General features: G+C 43.4%; 1 protein-coding gene across 3 annotated transcripts in view; it reads right to left on the bottom strand.

Moving 5' to 3' along the window:
• CC2D1B (coiled-coil and C2 domain containing 1B) overlaps positions 1 to 27,633 on the bottom strand; it is a 710,809-nt gene that overhangs the window by 668,375 nt on the left and 14,801 nt on the right. For all 3 annotated transcript variants that reach the window (XM_078670637.1, XM_078670630.1, XM_078670646.1), the window contains exon 3: positions 22,711 to 22,855. In XM_078670637.1, the coding sequence (XP_078526763.1) occupies positions 22,711 to 22,855 (145 nt within the window). The remainder of the gene's footprint in view (positions 1 to 22,710; positions 22,856 to 27,633) is intronic.

Raw genomic sequence — 27,633 nt, 5'->3', positions numbered from 1 at the left:
TTTTATTTTGAGTGCCAGATATATTTGTCAAAGTCAGATATTTTACAAATGTGTCTTAAAAATATTTGTAAGTCAAGGACGGGGTACAGCAAAGAAGAGAAGGATGAAAAGAGGAAAGTGAAAGAGGTGAACATCTTACTGTCCGACTATTGTAGATCCAGTAGGTGTGCTGGAGGCATGGCAGATTGTATGGAAAATGTTGACTATGTAAATGATTTCCATCTAGATTTATGGCAACTACTTTTATGTTATTTAGGTATTTTGAAATGCTAGCATGAAAACACTAGTCGATAGATAGATAGATAGATAGATAGATAGATTTCAACACAACTCCTTTCCCATATAAGAATGACTCGACACTCTGGAATGCAAGAAATTCGGTCTAATCCATCAGGACACACCGGAAAGGACGCGTTTCGGCTGCGTTCAACACACTTAGTCACCTGATGACAAAGGCTGTATAACGCAGTCGAAACGCATAAAGGACCTTGAGAAAGAACTCAAATCTGGACTGGAAGGATCAATAAAAGTAGATCCAAAATGTAGTGCCTTTCTTTGGCAAGCTGAAATCCTGGGCATCTATCAAGATGCTGACAGAGCTGTATTTTTGGGTAACATCCCTGTTCAAAAATATGCTGCCATTCTACCTCTAAAGGTAGTGGCATCATAATGGGTGCTATTATGAATGCTCAGTTTATTGCTATATTTGGATGCCAAACATGTGCACAGACTTCAGATAGCACCCAGTGCTACTGGTATGGATATTTAAGAAGCACAATATAGTTTTGTACCAAGTACAGCTCATTGCTGACTCTTAATGGAGCACACATTGCACCCCAAGTTAACTTGCCTAACCTTTTTTGCTCCCATTCAAACAGACCAGGAAACACTCACAGTAAAATCACATATTTTGTTTCATGTGGATCCATGCATGCTACTCACTAGTATTTCCTGATTTTGTCCCCACTGGGTATGATCCCCAAGGACACTAGGTTTCAAGTTAAAGATCCACCTTTATGGTACATTTGCATAGCTCATTGTTCTGATCAACTAGACATTTTGTGAATGTACATCAAAACTGCGATCTGAAACACCCTCCTGACGTGAGTGCCTCCATGCAGCAGCCTGCATGATCAGGAGTACCCTGACGTTTACTAAGATTCGACCTGCTCCTAGAGACCTCAACTCGCTCCCCTTGTGCGTTCGTATAAGCTGTATCACTTAAAAGAATTCCACATGAAGACTGCATGGCATACAAACTCAGAATCTCTGGCAGCACTAGTAGCTCCAGAGTTACAATACTGCAAGACTGTAAATCAAGAGATACAAGCAAAAGAAAGGTAGCCGTTGCCTGCTATGCATAGAGTATCTGAAAAAGACAAGCTCTCCCCTTCATTCGCAAATAAGTACACTTCACTTCATACAGAAATTCACCAAGCCCCAGTATTTCCCTATTCACCGCCCCTCTTCACCTCTAGTTTCCCATGTAGCCATTTTCTCTTGCAAAAACACACATCTTCCTTCTCCTGCTTTTGTTGCTTTGTAGCTAGAAGTGTGGACTAAAATTTCCCTCTATACATCCCCCATAGCTACATACACACAAGATTAAAACATTCGGAGATGCTCATTCTCATACTGGTGGAAATGTAAAAGAAGAACATGAAGTGGAGAATCCAGTGAGTAGAAGGGAAGTTTCACTACTTTTAAAGTTAAATAGTTCAACTACTTTTTCCACAATTCTGATCTTTCTCTTTTTGTTTTAAAAGTATTTATGTTTATTTTAACTTTGTGCTTGCTCTTTTTTACACTACTAAATTAACTTGTGCTCCTGCAGAGCTGGGAGACATCAATACTTATCTGATACGAAGAAGGAGTACAAACTGAAACTAGTCTAGCAGAGCACATTCTTATGTGGTTTCCCCACCACTTTCTCCCATCATGATATCCACCTGCTGTCTCCAAAACCTGCTCTCATAATACGTCTCTGTTACACACCGTCACCTCGCCGGCGCAAGCGCTGCCCCAAACCGCTGGAAGAATCATATTGCACCAGTCATTCTACTAGACATCTCATGTAAAACTGCTGCTGCAATCTGTGAAAACATTTTTTCCTCGAGGAGATGTTGGGGTTTTTACAAATCAGATGATTAACAAGAACTTGATCTATGAAATGAAATGAAATGAAATTGAATGAAAGGCATGTGTAAAGCATACACATACATACTCCAAAGGGTGTCTCAGTGCTGAGTTGAAAGATTGCCTGCGGAACAGTGCTGATCGTCCTATCAATCTTGTCGAGAGAGCCAGGTTTTTAACTTTTTCTTGAAGACAGATAGCTCAGAAATGGAAAGAAGTTTCAAGGGGGAATTGTTCCAAGCTATTGAGCCAAGGTAAGAGAAGGATCTGCCTCCGGTCCTGGCACAGCGTATTTTAGGAATTCTGGCTAGAAAGCCATGACTTGTCTGTAAATTCCTGGGAGGGGCATATGCACAAATCATTCTCCTCTGTATTGTATTTCAGATTTATAAAGTGCGCTGTAACCCTACTGGCATCGTGGCGCTGCGGTACAAATACTCAGTCACCATACTTCCAGGCTCAATGGTTGCTAGGTTCGGCCTGTACTCTAGGGAAAAGCCAAGTTTTAACTTTGCCCCTGAACTTCACCAGATCCTGCATCTGTCTTAGCTCAACTGGCAGACTGTTCCAGAGGAGTGCTGCCGCATAGCTAATGGCTCTTCTACCAGATTTAACTTTCTTAATCTTGGGTATGTTCACCAGATTAGTCGAGGAAGAACGAAGGCTCCGAGTGGGATTATACCAGTGGAACTTAGACTGCAGCGGTATTGGTCCCATCCCATGCAATGCCTTGAAGACGATGCACAGTGACTTAAATTGAATCCTCTGGGGTACCGGAAGCCAGTGAAGCTCCGCCAAGGATGTGGATGACTGACGTGGTCTTGATAGGGCCAGTTTAGCGGCCACCGTCTGAACTCTCTGGAGTCTCCCAATCAGGTACCTAGGGGTTTCCAGCAGTAGCGCATTCCCATAGTCAAGTCGACTCAGAATGACGCCAAAAACCCGAAGGGAGAGAACAGGGGACTTTACCTGCTACACAGCAGAGTACCTCAATTTTTTCACAATTAAATTGTAAGGAGTTGTTTTTCAGACAGTGCACTGTTTCTAGCATACAGACATGAAATGTTTCCAGCGAGACCGCTTGGTCTCCCTCCAATGATACAATGAGCGGAGTATCGTCGGCGTAGTTTACCAAGCTGACCCCATAAGACTTAATAATCGACATTAGGAGGCTCATATAGGTGTTAAATAGTATTGGGTTGATTACAGAGCCCTGGGGAACCCCATGCCTAATCTCAGTAAAGTCCGAACGATAAGGGGGAGGGTCACCGCCTGTCGTCTGGTTGTCAGATATGATCGAAAACAATCCAGTGCTACACCTCCCACCCCTACTGTTTCCAGCCTGGTCATGAGAGATTTGTGGTTGACCGTATCGAATGCGGAAGACAGGTCCAGTAAGATCAAAATAGCTGGTTGTCCTCTGTCTGCTCGCATTCAAAGATCTTTCAAGACGATAACCAGAGCCATCTCTGTCCCATGACCTGGGCGAAACCCAAACTGCATATCCTCCAGCTTGTTACGCTCCAAAAACTGGGAGAGTGCCCTGCTAACCAAACGTTCTATGATCTTTACTGGGTATGGGAGGAGGGATATTGGTCTGTAATTTTTAGGGCATGCTGAATCAAGTGTGGGTGGTACACTGCTCCTTTCTTAAGAAGAGTTTTTAAGCACCAGGACCAGTGTTTTAAAAAGAATCCTCTTTTTGTTTGGGAGCCAGTGGAGCGCTTTCAATAGTGGGGTCATATGGGTTGTAGGAGCAAGGTTGAGAATTGTTCTTGCCGGCGCATTCTGCACCACCTAAAGTCTACTGAGGAGATATTCAGGGAGTTACAAGTAAAGTGCATTCCCATAAGAGAGTCCGGAAGTAATCATAGCCTGGATTACCATTTTCTTGGATTCAACAGACAGGAGAGGTAAGAATGGTTTCAGGGAGCGTAACAGCCCAGAACAGGAGCCAACCAGTGCCTGGATTGGAGGTTGGAAAGTCAGGTCAATGTTGACGCCTAGGTTTTTTACTGTAGAGCACCCTGAGGCCAACAAGTCCTCCAGAAATCTGGTGAGGTGGGGACAAAAAACAAAATCTCCATTTTGTCTGGATTACATTTTAATTGGTTAATGGACAGCCAGTTGAACACATTGGAGAGCCAAGCTTTAATAGCTACTCCATCAAACTCTGTCCCTTTTTCTCAAGTGAAAAGCAACTGTGTGTCGTCGGTGTATATTACCATCGCACCCAGTGTCTCAGCTAACACCGTAAAAGGTGTGAGATAGGCATCGAATAAGGTAGGGCTGAGTGTTGAACCTTGAGGCACTTCAACTGGCAACTCACAGACTGGGGATAAAAACAGGGGTATCCACACTTCTTGGCTTCTGTTATTCAAAAAGGAATGTCAGCTACTTCAAGGCCGGGCCCCCAATTCGAATGGATTGTAAACAAGCTAGCAGTCTCATGAAGAACTGTGTCAAAGGCCGCCAATAAATGCAACATAATCAGGATGGCCCAACACCCTTCATCTAGAGTGCCTTTAATGAAGTCGACCACCTCTAGAAGGGCTGTTTCCATGCTCAATTGGTTCTGAAACCTGACCGACTACGATGAAGAAGATTGTTGCTTTCAAGGTAATCCAAGATTTGGGAGTTAACACATTTTTTCAAAACTTTCGAGAATGCAGGAAGAAGGGAGATAGGTCTGTAGATAGCTTGAACTTTGGGATCAGCCATGGGTTTTTTAAGTAAAGGCAACATTTTAGCATGCGTCCATTTGGCCAGCACTGTTCCGGAAGACAGAGACGCATTCAAAACTCTATTTGCAACCGGATTAATAACAAGAGCCACTTTAGCAAGTAAGCTAGGTAGACATGGGTCAGATGGGGACCACGATTTAAGACACTTGATAGCCGCCAAAGATTAATCTATGGACATGGGTGGGAAATTACAGAGAGTGGTCTCCTCAGTAGTAGGCTTGCCAGACTATATAACCTCATAAGATGTTTTGGCAACCTGTGAAACATTCAACAGGCTGATATGGATAGAGGTTATTTTTTCATGAAAGTACACAGCCAGCTGGTCGCACCAATCAGCTCTGGATTGTTGGTGTCTCGTAGCGGCATCCGGGTTCATGAATGATTTAACAATTTAAAAAAGGTCTTTAGATTTTATATCTGACTCCTCAATTCTAGTCTCAAAAAAAGATTTTTTTTCGCTGAACGGACCTTAGAGTGATAGACTTTTAAAGCTAACTTATAGATATGTTTGTCCTATAGATTTTATTTATATTATAGTCCTACGAGTCTCATTGAACCAAGGGACCGACGGTTTGGTTCTGAGGGATCCGAGTGCACAGACCCAAGAACATACGCCAACGAACAATGTGTTCCTGGTAACAATGGATTCATAGGAGAAAAGAAAATAGTAGGAACTAAATAAGGATATAAATTTAAAATCTGAATTTTTGTTACTGATATTCAATATCGGGAAATTTTTAAAATATAAATTCAGTGTTACTTAATCCTTTAACTGTGTGTTCTAATACACAACCGATCCCTCTATAGAATTTACTATATACTGGTTTATAATGTTTGTACACTAGGGAAGTAATATACTGTTTTAGTACGGTTTTCTAAACAGAAACTTGATTGAAGAAATAAGCTTTGAACTGGTCAGTACAGGGAACAGCAGAATTTAAGAATGAACCATGCTTTATAGCATCAATGGCAATTAAGTCTACGGGAACAGGAGAAAAAAACTCAACCTCACGCGGCATAGCATGTACATTATGTTTATGTTCCACCAACGCATGTCTGCTTAAGCGGAAAAACGAACTGTTGAGTTTTTTTTGTCCCCTTGTTCACTCTCCTACCACCCCTCTACCTGTGTGGCATCTGAGAAGCATGTGGCATCTGAGAAATCACAATAAAATAAAATACACCAAAATAGCTCTGCCTCCAAACTCATTGAATCTTGACAAAAATCAGACATCTGTAGCATGTGCTAACTCTATGCTAAAGGGCAACAGATCCAGAAAACAACACACTATTTCTGGGGCAATAACACTTTAGGAATACAGGATACCCTGCATTAGAGCTCCCTAACATTGCCTGCAGAAGATAAGAGTATGAAGCCTGTGTTCGTGGGATGATCCTAGTGTGGGAGCTCTAGCCATGGATTCTTCCTCTGACCCTAGCCATCTGTGAATCTAGAAGAGTATAAAATCCACAAAGGCCATGTGGCGAGATAGCCCCTGCCCTTTTTAGATGTCTGGATGCAACAGTTAAGAAGAACAACTGCCAGTCGAGGTCTAGGAAAAGTAGGAGAGTTTTTGGACTGCCACAACATGTGTGACAGCTGGAAGGACTAGCACACTGGCAAAGATGCAAAGATGGACAACTGCAGGCTCGTAGGCCACGGTGAATACGTTGTTGGTGGCTGTATAAACTGAAGATCTACAGCAGCACGGGGGGTGGGGGGGAGCAGATGCCTAACAAGAATGGGCAAAGAAAAGGGCCACATATACGAAACACAGTACGAAAATAATAAAAAGGCTCTCAGGCCATGAGTAGAGGGAAAATAGCGTGACAAATCACTTGATAATTACAAACAGTGAAAAGGGATTATTGATTACTGTACATCAAGGAGGATACAACAGATATGAGGACTTGGCACTGGTTGAACAGCCACTCATGCACATTTCAAAAATGAGCTTTCCACTTGCAGATACAAAGTGATTAACAGAGGTATATCACAAAAGAGAAGCCCACAAAACATACAAAACCCTTATTAAGAAACAAAATTTAAAATGTACACCAAGCATTCAAGATAGATATGGTTAAGGCCAGCCAGCATCATTAAAAGGTATACACATGCATTGAAATTTGCTGGAGACAATATGGGGGAAAATCACAAATTGTCATAGAAAAAAACAAATAAACTGCTGAATGACCAGATAAATAAACTGATGTACAGTCTTGATGTATTGTATGTATGAAGATGCTAACAACATAAATTAGCCAGAGGAAACCAACTGAATCTCTAATCTAAAGGCACAGCTAGCACCCTAGTCCCAAAACGTGATCAATGTAAGCCCGATATATGCATATACAAATGCATGCATGAATGGATGACTTGTCAGCAATTAACAAAGTGGGGACTGCCTAAGTTGCATAGGTGGCAGTGTCAGGTACAAATGCAGAACTCCTCACACATTGGGGTCAGGAAAAACGAACATATGCCAGGAAAGGTACACAAATTACTATTCATATTTGCTTTGAAGGTTTGCAAATTGGGTGGAGAATTTTAAATCTCCTCAATGATTAAGCAAAGTTTGGGGGGACTCAGGCCAAGGAATCACATGAACAACAAAAGCTGATATCATAAAAGAATTAATTGGAAAGATTTGTAACATTGTATGAAAAACAACAAGTGTGGGACTGGCAGAAAACATGGAGATGGAGCCAACAGAGGCTTTACTACGGGTCATTAGCGCTAGGCTGTTCTCAAATAATCTAAACATTACCTCGCTTACCACAGACTAATTGAATAGGTTACCTTATCAGAAGCCAACAAGGGAGCATCCCCAGTACCAATAATGACAATATTAAGTATACTGTAGCCAGAGGACTGGCTATATATATAGTATGAAGCAATTTTACATAAAATATTCACCATCAACAAGAAAACTGGTTTTAATAAAGTCAAACAGCAGTGAATGGAAAAAAATATATTAAATATGTACTGTGCATCTAAGGAAACACTGACAAACCAATCAGAAACTATTAATGGCAGGACCAGATTGGCAACTTAAATAACTATCCAACCTCATGTCTATTGTTGTTAATTGAGAAATGTTTAAAAAAATGTTCAAACAAATAAATGGTGCACCCTGACTGTAAAGCTCTAAAAAGGTAACTACGTTCCCTGAAACCTAAATAGAGTAAACACTACTAGCCAGAAGACAATTTTAAATGGTCACGTAAATCATTGAAATACAAACAGTATATTACATTTAGCTAAACTTGCAAACAGGATTTGCAAATATTTAAATGCTCTCAAGGAAAACATTTTTAATTATGCAATAATGAAGGAAAAATTAAGCCCTGCAATCTCTCTAGCATCTCTGCCTTGTGCAAAATCTTAGCTACACATAAAAAATATCAGAGCTATTTCTGAAGCTATGATAAAGAGCCAACCTTCTTTACCAACATCTCTTTCATTTTCATTGAACTTGGAGAAGAATCTGAGAACCTTTTGTCCTCTATTTTAATCTACTTGTGGTAAGCTAGCTACACTAAGTCTCCAACAAATGTGCCACTGGATGTTACAGTAGCAAAGATCTGGAGAAAAAAAAAGTCCAATGTCGGGGGCGAGGCTTGCCCAGGCAAGATGGCGGACACAATTAGAGAGTCCTCCCGGCCATCCCTAGTATCCATCGTCATCCATGTCACAGTATGCAGCCCGGCAGCAGAGAAACACTTGCTGTGCTCCTAAAGACCAGTTGGAGCTGTTGGAGCTTTGTGAGGTACCATATGGAGAGTCGGCGGGTTTCAGGTCGGGTGCAGCTTATGAGCAAGTTGGACCCTGTGCCTGAGACTGTAAGCCGCTCCGGAGCTAGGTGGAGGAGGACGGCACAGCCTCTGCGGTGAGTTAAGAGAGGGCTACGTGCAGGTCCACATGCCACAGCACCCATGAAGAGGCCTTTTATCCGCTCAGAACCCACCTGCTTCGTGGACTGGAGGTGAGAGTGGTAACCGAGCCGTTGGCCACAGGTGTGGGGGTCTACCCGCCCGGAAGCCTGCGTCCCCCTGCCCGGTAGATGGTGGCAGGGTTGACAGTCTCGAGCCAGATTTGCTGGCATGCAGATATAGTGACTGCCCGGACTGTAGAGAGCTACCTGAAGAAAGTGCTTGACTTGTAGTGCTGGACTACCCTGTGTTCTCCGTGGCAGAACAGGCAGCCTAGAGTCTTATTGCTACCTCAACGACGGGCCTCATATGCCCGCTGCTAACTCTCTTAGCCAGATCCTTGTAGATAAATGTAGTTTATTTGTTTTCACAACTGTAAACATGGCCGGTAGCCACATAAATCATACAGCATTGTGTTACATTGAGCCCATAATTAGCAAGATAAACACAGAAGATACATCAGACATTAACATTGTAATGATAAAATTAACTAGAAATCTATTAGCACAGTGCCCAAAGCTTCACAGTGTACCAGTCAAAAACTACATTTGCCTGGGCCGACAACTCCCTTCCCCCTCTCTCCCACTCTCCCCAATGCAGTTGCCAAGATAGTGTGGCCTCAGTCAAGTAAAGGACACATAATCAGAGAAGCTCAGGGCATCCTAGCTGAGGGAAACTCAAGCAGTCAGTACTAGTGGTAATCATCAGATGCGAAGGGACCGCCAACAAGCTGCTGTCCACGCACACATAGTCCAAAGAAACCTAGAAAGTATCAGCCACTGCCTTGTTCCTGCGCCAGTTGGCTGGATCCCTCTGAAGCGGGTCAACATGGCAGTGGGCTGTTCACCCCTGGGGAGAGGAAAGAAAAACGGCTCCCCTTTGAAGCGAACCTGTATTCGGGTGGGGGAGTGGCACTATGGGACCTTCCCCTGACCAAGTGCTTCCCTCATTCATGTGCTTCGGGACCTTATAAACATCCTACCTAGAAGGACCCCTGGCTGCTTGTGCTGTGTCGCTTGCTAGAGGATATGCGGGCTGGACGACAGTGCCGCTGCCGCACTACAGTGCCTCTGCCGCACTACTCAGATCTTACTACCAGAGGTCTAGAGCCCAGACCGAGGGATAAAGGATTCACCATCCCTCCTGGTGATGCCACAAGTCCACTGGAAATGGCCCCCGCCCAAATGAACACGCTGATGCCCACAAACCTCACCAACATACTGCAGGCCATCCAGGCCTCCCGTAAGGCAGTTGAAGCCAGGCTAGGGGGAAGTCAAGGTTGATCTCATACTTCTATGTCAGGATTTACAAAACATGACCATCGGGAACACCGAAGCGGAGGAGAGGCTCTCCACTGTGGAAGACGATGTGACCTCCCTCAAGGGAAACATGGTCAAACTCCTGTCCCTTACTACCACACTCGGGAATAGGGCTGAAGATGCGGAGAATAGATCACTGTGCAATAACTTATGCTTTGTGGGATTCCCAGAAGGGTAGGAATCATCAGATCCAGCAGACCTCCTGAGAGACTGGCTACACAAGGACTACTTATCTCCATGGTTTGTTATACAAAGGGTGCATAGATCCCTGGCCCAGCGCCCACTGTCGGGGCACCCCAGCGCCCACTGATCACCACATTCGTCAAGTACTGTGATAGGGATGCTAGTTTATGAGAGGCCCGCATAGGTGTTTCACTAACTTTTCAAGTTTAGGACTTCGTGAAACTCCGTGGCAACAGCGGTCCTTCGATGAGGTGAAGCAGAAGCTCAGGGCCCTTAACCTGAAATATATGCATTTATTTACAGCAAACTCCGGGTGATCATGACAGGCGCTCCCGTTTCTTCACCATCCCAGAGGCGGCGTGAGAGTGGGCAGTGGAGAAAGCACCCAAACTGGCCCTGGCCCCTTCTAAAATTAAGGGACTCAACATGACCTAAATCTCAGAGAGAGCACTAGATCCCACAGGCCACGTGGACGCTCTGTGATCTCCCCAGACTCCTATGACACGGAGATCTGCAGGCACAAAGAGGCCGCAAAGCAAACACAAGGAGATGATGGACGGAGCGCTGAAACTTTTCAGCCACTCACCCCCAGCTACAGATCTGGGTTGAATCCATCATCATTCTTTAGCTCACATTGACACACCAGTTCAGACCCAGCTATATACAAATCAATCTTGGCCCTGTGCCTCGAGGGAAAAGTCCAGACCGAACTGCCAAGCCAGGTCTTCCCTGGACCGGAAACAAGCATTCTGGGACAAGCATTCTGGGGACCAGTTTTGGGGTAACACCCCTCACCAGCCAGGCTAGCTTGAATTCAGTGGCAAAGTGAGCAAGCGACCCACGTCTGGGCATACCCTGCCAACTTAGGGCGAACAAAGGAAACACAAGGAGATGATGGACAGAGCGCTGAAACTTTTCAAACACTCACCCCCACTCACAGATCTGGGCTGAATCCGTCATCATTATTTAGCTTACTTCGCCACCCCAGTTCAGACCCAGCTATATGCAAATCAGTCTTGGCCCTGTGCCTCGTGGAAACAGTCCAGACCGAACTGCCAAGCCAGGTCTTCCCTGGACCGGAAACAAGCATCCTGGGACCGGTTTCGGGGTGCCACCCCATATCAGCTAGGCTAGCTTGACTCCAAAGAGGTCGCAGACCTGGGTCCACTTGGGAATAGTCAGGCGACAGCTGGTGGGTTAGAGCACAAAATGTATCTGGGGAACGATTGCCGTCGACCCAGTAGGGCCACTCATAGAGCATGCATAGCTGAGCAGCGCTGGTGCACTACACATAGATCCATCTGAATCAGGAAAGCCACCATTTGTGATGCCTCAAACACCTAGACTGTTTGAGTTTCTATGGTTTAATGTTAGAGTTGCGGGGTTTAGGGTGACAGTTACTTTGAGGAGGGAAGTATGGGGTGGGGAATTGTGTGGGGGGGTTTTAGTGGTTGAGATTCTTCCTTTGTTTCCCTTTGTTTTTTCTTTCCTTCCTTTTGGTTTTGAGTTGTTTGCTTAATTACTGTATGCCACTCACATGCTGCTCTTCCCTTGATAGTATGAGACAACTTGTCTCCAGAGGCTCTCTACCTTTCCCCCACACTGTAGATAGCACTCCTAGACGGGGACCCCATGACATACAATACGTTTAACCCTACAAAGGACCTAGAATGTGGACAGGCTCCCAGACCGCATTAAGCGAACAACAATTTTCTGCTACGCCTAGCACCTTCACCCCTCCATCCTGCTGTTGCATGAAACACACCTTCTGGGTTAAAAGGCCATTTTCCTGAAGAGATTTTAATACAATAAGGTTTAACATACAGACTTCACGTCGCTCTTCTTTTACACAAATTCTTCCCTCTCCAGATAGCTCATACGAACACTGACCAATATGTGGCACTGGAGGGCACACTTGAGGGGCGCCCATCTAATACCCTGAGTATCTATGCTCCCCCTCATATGTCCACCCAATCATATGCAGCTCTCATAGAAGTGATCTCGGGCTTCCCAGTGGGCACCACTGCCATAGACGGGTACGTTAATGCTACCTTGCATCCAGAAATGCATACTACTGGTGCCCTGACATTATATTGTGACAACTACAGCGGTGGATGGACTCCCTGGGTTTGTGTGATGTCTGGAGGCACCCCGGGATAGAAATTATACACACGTCTGCGGCTTATAAGACACACTCAAGTATAGATTTTTTCGTTGCTATCAGCAACTGATATGCTACAGGTTTCCCAGGTAGACATCCTCCCCAGAGACGTAACCGATGACTCCCCGATTGAACTCCAAAGTGATTGTATGACACTTTCATGGCGCCCTGTGTGGTGACTTAATGCCTGGTTTCTCCAGGATGAGAAATGCACAACAATTCTAGACACAGTACTACAGGCCTACTTTGCAGCTATGCTGAGTCCGCTGCATCCACAAGCACGATTTGGTCTGCCGGGAGTGGCTAAAAGGTAGGCAACTCAATAAAGACAAATGGGATCACGTTTGACCTGGAGCACCATATACTCACGCTAGAACGACGGCTGGTACTCAACCTCTCGGAGACCCTTAGACACCAAAAATAGATACCTCTAACCTTAGGCAAACTTCCCTAGAGGAGGCTAGGCAATGTTGGAGGTCCTCTGGCTAGCGGGTCTATGAGATGAGAGTAAAATCAGGTAAACTGCTCTACTGGTTAGCCACGAAAGGGGCCTCCATCAGAGCAGCTCCAGAAATCCTCGATCAGGCCGGGGTCCTGCACACTGACATGGAGGCGATAGTGGGCGGGGTTCGTCAATTATTACTGGGTGCTCCATGCAGCCCACTCTCCCCCCGTGAGCAATGTCAACCCCTCTCTGTAGAAGTACCACTCCCAAGATGACGCGCCCATCACCGTGGAGGAACATAAGCTGCCATAACTGTGCTTAAGCTGGTAAACACCCAGGGGCTGAATGAATACCTCCCGGAATATTATAGTAAGATCCGGGACCTTCTATCCCTGCATCTACTCACTATGTATGTGTAGGCAGCTCAAGTCGGCCACTTCCTACCGGAATTAGATGTAGCTTTGATAGTGATGATTGCCAAATCTGACCTACCTTCACCGAACTGCGTCTCATATAGGCCCATATCTATTATGAACAGAGAAATAAAGATCTTTGCGAAGATCATCGTAGCCAGGCTTGGCCAGGTGATTTCTACACCGGTACACCCTGACCAATGTGGGTTCAAGCCCAACTGAAAAACCCAGCACTATGTCAATTGCAGGTGGCACTAGCCCGAGCCCGCGATATATCATGGCCTTGCACACTCTTGCCTCTTCGAAAATAAAGCCTTAGATTTGACGATGGACTGGGGTTTCATGGGGCAGTCTTACTCAATATAATAATAATAATAATAATAATAATAATAATAATAATAATAGATTTCCTATTTGTAATGCACAAACATATCATCCCTTTAGGATATCAAGGCCCTGGGAGCCATGGGGGAGATTAAGCTAGCTATCCCACAGGGTCGTATGTGCTGAGCTGCCACCGCACCGCCGCAGGTGATCGAACCACGAGCCTCACGCTCTAGAGTCAGCCGCCCTGCTGCTGTGCCACACCACTCCCTGTGGCCTTTGGGTCACAGATTTGAACATACACTCATCTTCTGTACTCCCAGCCTACATCCTGGATGTTAATAAAAGGAATGCCCTCTGACTCCTCTATAGGTAATGGGACTAGGCAGGGGTGTCCACTGTTGCCCCTCTTGTTCGCCCTCACTATTGAACCGCTTGCCGGCTGACACGATGTGATGCCCAGATGCAAGGATGGCACTGAAGGGGATCCATGGAGGTTAGAAATGCACTTTATGCTGATGATGTCCCCCTGTACCTGGGTGAACCCCAGTTGACTGGGCCTAGATACCTTCGTCTTCAAGCACTCTATGAAGAGGCTTCGGGCCTCAGGATGCACCTTCTCCAAGTCCATATTGGTCCTGATGCATGGCGAGAAAGAGACCATAAAATAGCAATCCTCTATACCCATGAAACAACTGAGTTTCAAGTATTTGGGCATTCACATAGCTCTCTTTCCCGAGCTGACCTGGAGCCTCTACATGACGAGCCTTAACATGACACTCATCCTGTCCTGGATGAAGGCGGATCTACAAAGGTGGTCAACTCTGCCTCTTAAAATACTGGGCCAGGTAGCCCTCTTCAAAATGATGGCCCTCCTGCAATATTTTCATATACTTCAAAATTTCCAGCTGTAAGGTAAGGTCGAGACCTTACCTCTACAGTCCGTGACTTTCTTTGTTTAGGCAAACAACAACATATGCCCGGGTCTAAGTGCAGGCTTTCTGTATATGATGGAGTTATGGCAATGGCAGATCTTTAACTATATTACTGGGCCACACAGTTACTCGTGATTAATGATTGGCTGACTGGTGGGTGGGTGGGATAACCCTACCTATCGAGCAGAACTTGCTTTGTTAAACAAGAATAAAGTCATGGGCTTGCTGTATGGGGACCCGATCCCCAAACACCTCCCAGGGGTAAACCGGGTAGTGTTTCAGACTGAGACAGCTATGCGCTTTCTCCGATGGCACGACAAGCTCACACAACAGACTTCATTGTAGCACGGTCACTACCTCACTCATACCTCCAGTCTGCATGGATTTCAGGGGACACTATTGATATCACAACCCAAGGGGATGTCTGGAAGGGAAGCCACATTAAATATTTTCAGGATCTCCAGGCACAATTTGACATTACCAAGACACAATTCCATAAATGTCTACAACTTAGACATGCTCTCTTCGTGTACATGGACCGTCTGACTTCCCTCCTGGAACATAGCCTATTGGAAGCTCAACTACTAATGGTCAAGCTGGGTAAGGGGGTAATCTCCAGAATTTACTGCATACTGATTAACAATGACCCTGATGTGCTCGTGCCCCGGAGACGTAAGTGGGAGACCTGGATTGGCACCCTATAAAATGTTGATTGGCAAATAGCCCGCATGGCTCGCCACAAGATAGCAATATCCTCCCGTCACAGGCTGGTACAGATGAACAAATTTCACTGCACATACATACCCCCCCTTGGAAGCTGTGGCAGGTGGGGAAATGGTAGACTCCGGGCATGATTCCGATGCCCCTGCTGAGATGCAGAATCTTTTTTACAACATGGTCCAGCCCCCTGTTCACCCTATACTGGGAACACAGCCTTGTGCCTTTCACAGGTTTTAGGGCACACACTTGCACTGAAACCCAGGGAAGCCTTATTAAGTATACTGGACGACCTCTGCAGCACTTGGGAGGAAAGATGCCTCTTTGCGATGGCCACGATAGTGGCATAAAAATAGACAAAGCCCAAAACCAACATTGACTGAGTAGAGGAGGGGAATTAACTAGTGTTCCACATTGGAAAAACCTATTTACGCTGGCCAAGGATGCCCTTGCAAATATGAGCGTATATGGGGGACATGGACGGAATACTATGGCCTAGAGGCTTCCACGTAAGCCTGTTCATATATCCCTCCTTAGAATGTGTTGGGAAGGGCCTATGGTTGTGGCGGGAATGGCAGTGTTGAGTTGTTTTTTTTATTTGTTTCCTTTTCAATGTATAACATGTTTTTGTTGGAAATCAATAAATAATAGTGATAAAAAAAGTCCAATGTCCACATTCTTCAAGGAGATCAAAGCTTTGATAAGTGCCTCTCTGTAAAGTCACAACCTAAACTGAATATTATGACTCTTCTGCTGAAAAAGCTAACACTAAACCTACAGAAACTAAACTTATAAAAACAAATAGTGTGTTCTCACGTATTCATGGAATCAGTGAACATGATACATTAATCTCAAGGGGGCTTTGACCCAAATTAGAATAGAGAAATGGTGGTGTTAGCAGAATATTGATAACAAAAATATCCCCTAAAATACTTATAGACCCTCAAATATATTTTACAAAAATAACTGTCTATTGGATATGGGTTTTATATTAATGCCAAGGGAGTGCTATTTTTGTACAAGATATTTCAAACACAATACTTTTGTCGGAAGAAATTTTGACCATAATATTCGGGTACCATTCCAGCAGCAATGGATAAATTCTATTGTATTTTGGACACTGGCAAAGTGGTTTCACTGGTTTTATTAGAACTGGTGAGGCACGCAACACAGTTGACCACACTAAAATATTAAACAAGCTTGAGGACTTACAAAGTCTTGAACTTAGGAGGCTGAAGGAATTTCTCAGATTCTACAGTAAGGCTTCTGTTGTGAGCTGGGAGTGATAGCTGATCTCAAACAGGAGCTTTTTCACGCATGGGAATTCCAAGCTATGTGGCAATCATAGCACCCCCACTGTCTCCCCTCCTTCCCCCCCCCCCCCCCCCGACAGATTTTGGCAGGTTGGACCTGCTGAAATTTATCAGGGAAAAAGGCAAAACATTTGGCATGATAGAGAACCAGAAAAAGGAGAGAGCAAGTAGAACTTGCTGAGTTAAACAGCATTTCTGCATGCTGTGCCTCATTTCCAAAAGGAAACCTTGGAAAATGAGCTATTTGCCTTCCCAAGTACACGCCTCGGTCTGGGGTAATACGGAGTGTGGTAAATACCTCAACCGTAACCCCACAGCTTGTAATCAGTTCCTAAAAGTTTCTTTACTACACCTTTTGATCTTCTGTAATAAAGTGTGGTGTTCCACAAGGACTGATATGTTTTCCAAATTCTCTTTAATCCAATGGCTTCTCTAATTCAGTCATTTGGCATGAAACTATTTTTGTATGCAGACAATATGATTACCCCTGTAAACTGATCCAGTTCCCTTGAAAAACAATCTCATGAATTAATGGAAGGCTAGTGAAGAGGGGGGTATTGGCAGAAACACCAAAAGAGTCTAAACAGATGCATGAAATAGTTAAAATAGAAATCACTCTCTGAGACAAAAAGCCAACTGAAAAGAGGTAAGCCATATAATTGTAGTGAGCCTAAACTAGTGATGTGTCAATTATGTGCTTTCCGGAATATGCATTGTATCAGGAACTCATTCAAGCATCATCAGATAATGCAAATCTTCAGACCTGGGAAAGCACAAATCTTACAAATACACTTAGGTAGGTAGATTATGAATACTATGTAGTCTCATAACCTAAGTGTGGTAGGGGTGCATAATCTTAATCAAGAAAATGGCCTGAATCCTAAAGTGACAAAATACAGATTAGTCCAGTAGCATCTGTATCAGAATGGGAGCTAAAGCACTACGTAGAGGCAGGTTAGAAAGATGGAAGGTTTGGACAGCAAGTAGAAAAGTGCCTATTTTCATTCTCCGAATACGTTTTGAAAATATGATGTAAAACACAAATCATAGGTTTACACAGTTAGACTCTTTTTTATTGTTTAATTGAACAGTAGGATAGCTTCCTCACAGAAAGATGAAGGTCCTTGAAGACCATAACTTTCTAAATCAAATGTACTAGGAGTTCAAAGTAATGACATTTGGAGGCTTATGCATGGTAGTAATAATGCTATTAGATCATCCATGGCCGTTGTTTCAAGTGACTACGCTGCAATAACCTTCTCAGAACAGTCCCCATTACTCTGAACATACAAGGTAGCAGGTAAAAACCTGATGTAGTAGTTGCAGGACTAAAGTCTCTGAATGGAACATTGTTGCAATGATTTTGGATGAAAATGAGAGAGAGAATATAAGTATGTGTGTCACTGAGACAGGAATCACCGGGCCATGGGGGGGCGAAGGAAGAGACTGGGTACAACACTACAAATACCACAGGGTAATGAATCCAGACACAAAACAAATGCCCTATTGGCTGAGCTGAACAGAGGATACATTTTCTTTGATGACATTCTGAGTAAATGCTACTGTTTACAGTACATGTTGCGATAGTATGAAGAAAGAGAATGTATTAGCAATGTCATGGATGTAAACAAAGCAAAGCGCACTTCTTGTACCTTTGGTATCTAATTGGTTAGTGGAGTATATGTAAAAGATCGTCAAAACCTATAGGAAAAGCATTGGTGAAAATATGAACATCTGAAAGGGGATGCAAAATGCAAGTGTGAAGATAAATGGAAACGTTGCGTAGATAAGATGAGATTCTGCATTATGAAGAAAGCACATAAGACAAAATTAAAACGAAAAAAGTAAACATGAAGAAAAATAGAACTGTCAAGAGGTCTCATGATCTGAAATCTGTGTTGGGAGGGAAATGTGAAACTTAATAAACCTGCCTTCATACCACTCAAAGGTCCACAGATGAGACCAGTAGTAATGACATCTACTTCAAAAAATAAACTATCACTCAAGAACGTAAACTGCATACTGTACAGTTTAGGTTTTTTGCAACCGAGTATCTAAAGCATACTTGTTTTCAGGCAATGACTCGACGGTCCAAGGGTTTGGGGCGGGAGTTCAGCAAAACAAACGTGACAATACTGGCGATTGTAAGTGAAGCCGATGAACCCAAAGGAGTGAGGGCAAAGTTTGTTCCTAATGTTTGGCAAGAAGATAAAATTCGAATTTTAATATAATGTAAGATAAGTTAAAGGTGAAAAGGACTGATTGAGTAAACATCCACGCTTACTATACAGTACTGAAGAAACCAAAAAAGAACCAGAGCAAATGGCCCTCAGAAAAGCCACCACACCAATAAAACTTTGAATTGTAAAAGATTTCTGAAAATACTGGGAAATGGGATAGATGTTATAATATTGTCACACAGCTTAGGCAGGCTGCATCAGTGTTTGAATGGGTGCAAGATAAGTACCACTGACTCATTTTGAGTGTTGGCAGATGCTCAAAAAGCATGTCCCTCTGGGGCTGGAGAAGCCCAAATTTCTGGCTCGGGGATGTCCTCGCAAACATTATAAAATTTGGCGGCCCATCACCGGATCTCTGAGAGTGCTATGTAGACGGATGACTGTATATTGACTGCCAAGAAGAAGCTAGCTACCGTGCGGGGGGGGGGGGGAGGAGGGGAGGCGGGTTGTTAATGGTTTCCATAATGTTTATATGTTCCCTTTGTAAAACTCTACTGGATTGCGATGTCACATATGTGTGTTTTTTTGCCTGGCAGAAATCTCTGGGGTACAGAGCTCTACGATTTCCTTGTGATCAATAAAAATGGTTTTTTTTTTATTAAAAAGAAAACCAAAGGAAACTGTGCAGGGGGGGGAGGGGTCCGGGTGGGATGGAGTTGGGGACAGTTGGGGGGGGGGGGCAGGGAGGTGGGTTCATTTTGTGCAATGATCCCATTGTACTACATGTAAAAGTCATGATGGATTGCATTGTTCTATATATGTACATATGTCTGGCAGATACCTCTGGGCTACAGAGATCTGCGATTTTCTGTGCGATCTATCAATAAAATCTGTTTTTAAAAAAAAAAGGCATGTCCCTCTCTAAGTGACAGGAACATGTGTGGCCCATTGCCAAAATGGGGACTGGTGTTAAAATAATCAGTTAGAATATGAAGCACTATCAAGAATTCTCAGTTAATATAAAAACTAGCACGAGAAGCTTGCAGTTATTTCATCATCACAGGGGTGCTTGACATTATTGCTCTTTGTCTACAATCTCAGCTGCTTGGATAACAACGCTCTGCACATCAGTAAGACAAAGACTCTGCAATGTGAGATACAAATCATGAAGAAGAGCTGCCTGTAGCTCAATGAGGAAGACTTGAAGGAAGCCATAATAACAATCTTAGATATTAGCAAGAAGATTAGGCAACCTGCTGTGATAAAGACTGATGGGACAATATCGGACATATCTACTATTGGGTATAGAAAAAGAAGGCATGGGAGACGTACAACTGACATGATCTCCACTGGGGATCACATTTTAAGGGAAGAATATCAAAATAGATTAGAGTTCAACACTCGCAATGCTTGGGCTCTTCTCGGGAGGTGTAAGAAGAAAGAATTCCATTTTGAAAAGAAGCCACTATCGACGATGGGCAGAGCAGGTACAGAAATGCCTAATAATTTTTACAAACATACCATATTATAAAAATTGTAAATATGTTCAGGTGCTGGACGGAATGATGACAGTCTGCAATCTGGTAGAAATTATGTTCCATTTGACACTCAACCTTTTTTCCCTAAATTGTGTGGAAGGGAATGACTGTCAGTGTCAAATACACTACATATGTTACACAAATGCAGTACAAAGCTACTAGGCTAAGGCCTAGTTTGACCATGTCCTCTGAAAGAAACAAAATAAGGAAGCTGCAAGGACATGGGACTACATGAGGGATATAGAGTTCAAGGCAAAAAGCCACAATGAGAAAAAACAATGCCTACTGAAACAGTTTTCCAGATGTGGTGAAACTAACATCATATGATCCCCCTCCCCCAGTCTGCCCACACACTTAAACAACAGTTAACAGAAGCTCAGATACAACATTTAACAGAACTGCTATTTGTACGGTCCAAATTATTGAAGGAAAATGGGTAAAGGGTGAACCATTACTTCGCAATCTGAAAGTTTAAGTGTGGAAGTGTTATAAAGAGAATGTTTTTTTATTTTTCACACAAAAACAATGGAGGTAAGGACAAAAGCCATATTAGTCTTTTGGTGTAGTCTCAACTGTGGATACTAACTTTGCATTCCCAACCACAGACAGTTGTTTTGGGCCTTAACCCATTGGTGAACAATAATGTAGTCACTGTCAGCCACCAAAAGGGCATAACAACCATATGTTTCAAACAATGTTTAATTTACACCTGCATACAGGTGACATACTTTAAAGGATATAAACCATGAAGTAAGTAACAACTGCCAGTCTATCTAATCATCTCATTTCCCTGTCTACTGTAATATTTCATTTAGCTACCATCATTTTTATTTACGCAATTGTTAACTGTTCTGTGTCTGCCAGATCCTTACTCAATTGTTACCGACTTTGTGGCCCCATATATTTGCCTTATTGTTTGAGAGACAAAGGGCCACATGTACAAAAGGTTTTAGCGGTCGCAAACAGAGAATCAGGCCATTTGTGACTCCTAAATAGCCTGTTGACATGCACTAACCCTATTTTGTGAGTAGGTAACCTATTACCAAATCACAAAATAGGGTTTACGAGTCGGTATTAGGAAGGGGCGTGTTAAGGGCATCCCTTCCAAATAGCAAGTCGGAGGGGGATATATGAATGTTTTGCAACCAGAATGCAATGGCAAAACATTCGCAGTTTACCAACAACTTCAAGTTGGTGGTAACCCATTCGCAAATGGGAAGGGGTCCCCAAGAACCCATTCTCCTTTGAGAATGGGGGCACAAATTATTTTTACGAGAAGGTAGTGGATCTAAAGACCACTGCCTACTCCTAAAAAATTAAAAGAATACTTTTCATTTTTGTTTTTGAAATGCGTCCTATTTTCCTTTAAGGTACACTCACTGCCTTCCCCCAAAAATTGCTTTATTGCAAAAGCAAATTACAGACATGGGGTCTGCTGACCCCAGTTGGCCACCATCCCTGTTTTTGTCCATACCGAATGGAGTTACAAATTGCAACCTGCCTCATGAATATTGATGAGGCAGGCCCATTTGCGACCCACTGGGAATCGCAAACAGTGTCAAACACACTGCTGTACATCGCATTTTGCGACTTCCAAATTGCGAGTACACAATTAGGAACTTGCAAAACGTATGGATCGTAACGTGGTCCAAAGTTCCTTTATTAACTATTACATGATCATTTGCTGTTAGAATATTATTGTTCTCCTACAGTAATTACACCACAGGGGTATCGTTTTTTTTGTCCCCTACCTTCTCTCTTCCAAACCATAAACCACCTACACTTGCTCACAGATCATGGATTTTACTTTGCACCTGCACATAGAACTGCTATTTTTGAATCTTGTTATTTTGCACACCAACCACTGTATTTTCTTTAGAAACTGGAAATACTTGTGTATAAGGGACATTTTCAAATCCAGCACACAATAAACTGTTACGCTACCGTCACACAACATGTGATGCTGTGAACAATCCCTTCCAGCAGCACGCATTAATAAGACTTGAAATGTACTTTTTTCATTCATTTTCTTTTAATACAGAACCCAAAGAAAAGAACTTTCTACTGATGAGGGAGCAAAAAAATGCACCTCTACATAATGAACATCAAAGATAACATTCATCTCAACAGACACAAAAATTAAGTGTCATGAAGTATTGCCCATTAGCTTTTCCACCCCAAAGGACTCCTTCCCGCCCAACTGCACCAGGCACGAAGGGCCAATATGGATTGTGGAAAAAGAAGGAAGGACAAAAATACAAAGGACGAAATAAAACAGCCCTTACAGACCTAGAAAACACTTATTAAGCTCCCTCAGCACATTTCAACTGAATGTAGAGGGCTGCAAATGAAAAAGAGAAAATGCTCACATTTGCCCTTAGGCTTAGGTTTGGCTGCAGTAGTTTTCTTTCCCGTAAGGGCAGCAAGCTCTGCTTCAAGGTCCCCATCATCCACATCATCGTCATCCATGCTCTGCATCATTTCTTCAGGATTGAAATCGACAAACAGACCCAACTAGGTGCAAAGCCAACACAACAAAAACACTCTGTAAAATCAAGATAATGGTGCATGCGGGAAGAACACCCATCAAGAAACAGTAGGTCAAACAATATTATAAGGGAGAACTTTCTATACATTACCTCTAAAATGTCTCCCAATTTAACAGACACATACAAAAAAAATTAATAAATAGCTCTTCCTGGTAATCACACAGTCATTTTAAAATGTAACCATTGATAACATCAAGTAGCCTCTTAGTACCGAAAATGAAGAAATCACAGCATGAATCCGGATATCGAGCGTCCTGCTGATTTTGAGACAAGGCTGACCGCCCCTTTAGGCAATGTCATTTTGAGCCCTATTCACGAAGTTATTTATGCTTCAAGTAAAATGATAATAGGTGTAATAAACAAATAACATTATTTTCAAGGGCATATCACACAAGCAAAAATGATGGGATTTGGCTCTGTAAATGTGACTGTGTTACAAGGACGTTCCATCAGTTTTGACTAATGTCCGTGACAGCAACTCTGGTGAAAGGGCAAGGATTCGATGATTTCTAAAGCAAATCCACTTGCAAAGGGTAGTGAACAACTAAAGGCCACGAGTGGTATTCACAATGATTTTGCAAGCAGTTCCCAGCTTGAAAACGTTCTGAAAATGGCAGATGTAAATCTATTTTAACAGTAGGAACGGGGAGGGACAACCACAAATTTGAAGGGTAGCAGTACAGGGGAAGGGCTTTCCAGGTTACAAAATGCAAATGCATTTCAGCGTTCCATTTCTGCAATATACACCTGTAGATTTCTGCTTGCGTAAATGTTTATACAAGCCCTTACTCCTGGAAATCTGTAACTACTGCAGGTTCACAGGAGTACTCATGGAATTGTTTCCGAGTTCCATGAAAATCTGAAATGGACTCAAATTGTAGGCACACTGACCCAGTCGTACATTTCGGAGGTTCATCCTGGAAGCTTTGTGACTGAGGTCGAGAATGATCATAGCAATAGGGCTCACAGAATGAAGAGCTCTCCACTGACCGGAAGGGATTGCACTGATCAAGCTTCATTGATAACACTGCCCTCTTCTTTAATCTAGAACTATCTTGGATCATAAGCATGCCAGAAACCTCATACATTAAACCAGACTTCTTATTTGAGGGTGAATGTTGGAATTGGGTTGGGAATCAATTTGATATGATTCCATATGATGCAAATTGTTTCCATTCTTTTTCTTTAACTTACATTTCAAATGTAAATAACAATAACAAAGTGGGGTTGCGTTATTTGCTAAAAAAATAAATAATAATATGCATAACAACTCCATGTCTTCATATTTTAATTTTGTACTGTATGCTTATTTTGGTTGCAATAGTTTAGTTTGTGCAAATTGGATTGTTCACCATAGGTTTTCAAAGTGCACAAAAAAGTAATACTGGCCGCACTTATTATTTCTTGCCTGAGTGGGTTGCTTTCTAGCGAATAAATCAATTTTAATATTAGCATTCCCCACTTTCGTTTTTTTTAGTTTCAAATATGTATTTATTTCCACAATATTTAAAGACATGTCCCGGTAGAATCTTACCCTAGCTAGCAAAAGGACATAGTATATGTTAAATAAGCATTAAAGATATTTGGTGTTCACAGTGTTTCAAAATTTTAATGGACAGTTTGGAGGAGCTTAATAGCATCCGGATACTAAAACTGCAATTTCTATAAATGTGACTGTCTGGTAACGCATCTGAATTATTTTACATCTATTACTAATATTATAAAGAGAGAGCCCAAACCTTTGAGGCGGGTAATCTCAGGAACCACAGCACCAATCACAACACCCAATACAGCATTGGAAAGGGCAGTTGCAGCAGAAGGACATAGGCTATACAGATGCCCACCATATACATTTGAAAGGTAAAAGAACCTTACCAGCAAAGTAGTCCCTTGTGGGCGTGGGAGGGGCGCGGCATGACGACAAAAAAAAGCGTTCCTTAAACGTGTGCATTGTGCTGGGGGCGTGAACAAGGCCAATGGGCGCGGCAATTGCAATTGCGCGGCAGCAAGGGGTGTGGCCAATGGGCGCGACAACCGGCAACAATCGCGCGCAACATCCCCAAAAAAATAAACCGTGCCTTGGGGCGTGGCCAATGGGCGCGGCAATTGCCGGGGTCTAGGCGGGGGCAGACGCGACTGATCGTGCCTGCGGGGACATTAACTGCACAGTATCCTGCGCGCTGTCAGCCAGTCAACTCTCTGCATAAAGGACCGTGCCTGCGGGGACACTAACTGCAGTGTCTCCTGCGCGCTGTCACACACTCAACTCTCTGCATAAACGAATTAACACCAGGCGCACAACATCAACCAGGGCTGGAGCCGGGCTCAGGCGGCGGATGACGCGACTAAGCGCACCTGCTGGGACACTAACCTTCGAACTGACTGCACTTTCCCACACGCCCAGCGTCACCAGCCCGCACTGTCACCCACTCAACTCTCTGCATCAACGACTTTACACCACAAGCAAACATCAAACAAAACTGGAGCAGGGCCTCAAGCGGGGGATGACGCGATTGAGTGTGCCTGCGGGGACACGAAATTTACAACTGAATGCACTTTCACACACGCTTACCTACGGAAGTGGAGTACATACACACTAGAGACATCTGCTAATACTTCTTACTCCGAGGTACACACAGTATCTGCACACACATGCCTAACTATTGTGACACTTCATGCTAAAAATGTTCTCTACCGCGAGATTTTAAAATAAATTTCCCTTGCCTATTACACACATTGCACACATTCTGTTTCATACCCAGACAATGTCGGGACGGGCTGCTAGTTAATGATAAAAAAAACACATTTTAGGAGGGCTTTTAAAACAATTTAGTGGGTAATTGAATGTCTGAAGTTACTTAAGTGCTCTAGTGTTAGCAGAAATATCTACTATTTAAAAGGACAAACAAACTGAAGATTCAGTGGAGGTACAATGTAATTTAGGGATTTAAATTTCCCATGCAAGGGGGCTCTTCATCTAAATGTACCATGTGACTATCCAGTTGGTGACCTCTGAAAGTGCAGGAGTGTAATAATTGCCCTGAATTCCAGCGAAAGGATCCATTTCCTTCTAGGAGGATTCAGGGGTGTTCTGAGAATATTTTGAATTTTTTTTTGAATCAGATAGTGAATTTTAAAGAACAATTTTGACCAAACACTGGCACAATACATGTTGATTGTAGAATAAGGGCTCACTCGTGTCATAGATGCCCCATGCACCATGGGTAAGTCCATATGCCTAAAATGACATGTATTATGCCAGTGCCAGAATTCTGCCATTAATGGGTGACATTTGTGTATGTCTGGGTCAGCTGTTTGCCATGGCTGCTCTCTCCCATATGCCATGATTATCTACTCATATAATAAGAACTATCTCTAGTGCCAGCACTTTGTCACAGGAGCCCGTAAGTCGAAACATTTCCACCAGTATGGCAGCGACGGCCATACTGGTGGTAATCTGCAAGCCAAGAAGTTACCTTCAGGGCCAACATAAGACTAACAAGCAAAACAGCACATTCTTACCTACTCAAGCTCACTTACATTCACTCAACTCATTCTCACTCACTCATACGGTTATCTTATGTTGAATTTTGTTATGCAGATTTGTGAAGCACACTATCACCCAGGAGGGTATCATGAAGCTGAGTAGGTGCGAGCCTAGCCACATTAGGGCCAAGTGGGTTCACTCAAAAAGCCAGGTCTTCAGGTTTTTGCTGAGTTAAAGAAGTGATGAGGAAGCTCTTATGTGTAGTGGCAGGTCATTACACACTTTAGGAGAGATGTGGAAGAAGGGTCGACTGTTGAATCTGTTTTTCTGTATGCATGAGATGTGTGCAAGTAGCAAGCTGGACGAGCGAAGGTGTCTAGAAGGTTTGTGAAAGCAGAAGCGATTGCTGAGGTTTGCTGCACCAGTGTTATGTAGTGCCTTGAAAGTGTGGGTTAGGAGTTTGAATTGTGTATGGGGAGCCAGTGGAGCTCATTCAGGTGTGGTGTGATGCGAGTGCAGCAGGGGAAGTTGAGAGTGATTCTCGTCACCGAGTTCTGAATGGTCTGCAGCCTTCTGCAGAGTTTTTTTTCTTGATGGCAGCATAAAGGGTGTACCAGTAGTCCAGCTTGTTTGTGACCAGAATGTGCCTGGTTTTCTGGGTGCTGACTGAGCCATATGAAAAACTTCCTCAGCATCTTCAGGTAATGGAAGCATGAGGGGGAGCTGCTTTGGTGGTCATGCCTAGTTTGCTGTTGATGATGATCCAGAGGTTTTTGCTGTTGATGGTGGGTGTTAGGCCTGGCTCTTTTTGCCACTAGGTAGAATTCCAGGGTGAAGTGCTCTTCCACAAAGTCACAATTTCGGTTTTGTCGATGTTCAGCTTTAGGAAGTTGGTTTTCATCCATTGGATGATTTCAGTCATGCAGGCACTGAAATTGATCCAGATACTGAGCATCTAGTCCATGAGGGAGAAAATGAGTTGGGAGTGGTCAGTGTATGAGAGGACATTGATGTTGTGAGAGTGGATGAAGCTGGCTTAAGGGATCATGTGTGCTTGAAGTGGGTCAGACAGACTCAGGGAGGAATCTTGTGGAACTCATCAGATGAGGTTGTGGGCGGTCGAGGTGTACGGTGGAAGGCTGCATGACTGGGTCTTTCCAGTCAGGAAGGAGCAGATCCACTGGAGTGAGTGTCCTTGGATTCCGATGTCATGTAGGCATTGGATGAGGGCTAAGAGAGCCATGATAGCGGACGCG

The sequence above is a fragment of the Lissotriton helveticus genome, chromosome 1_2, assembly GCF_964261635.1.
Source record: "Lissotriton helveticus chromosome 1_2, aLisHel1.1, whole genome shotgun sequence".
NCBI classification, from domain to species: Eukaryota; Metazoa; Chordata; class Amphibia; order Caudata; family Salamandridae; genus Lissotriton; species Lissotriton helveticus.
Note: the sequence above shows the minus strand (reverse complement) of the source record. Positions and strands in the feature narration are given on the sequence as shown.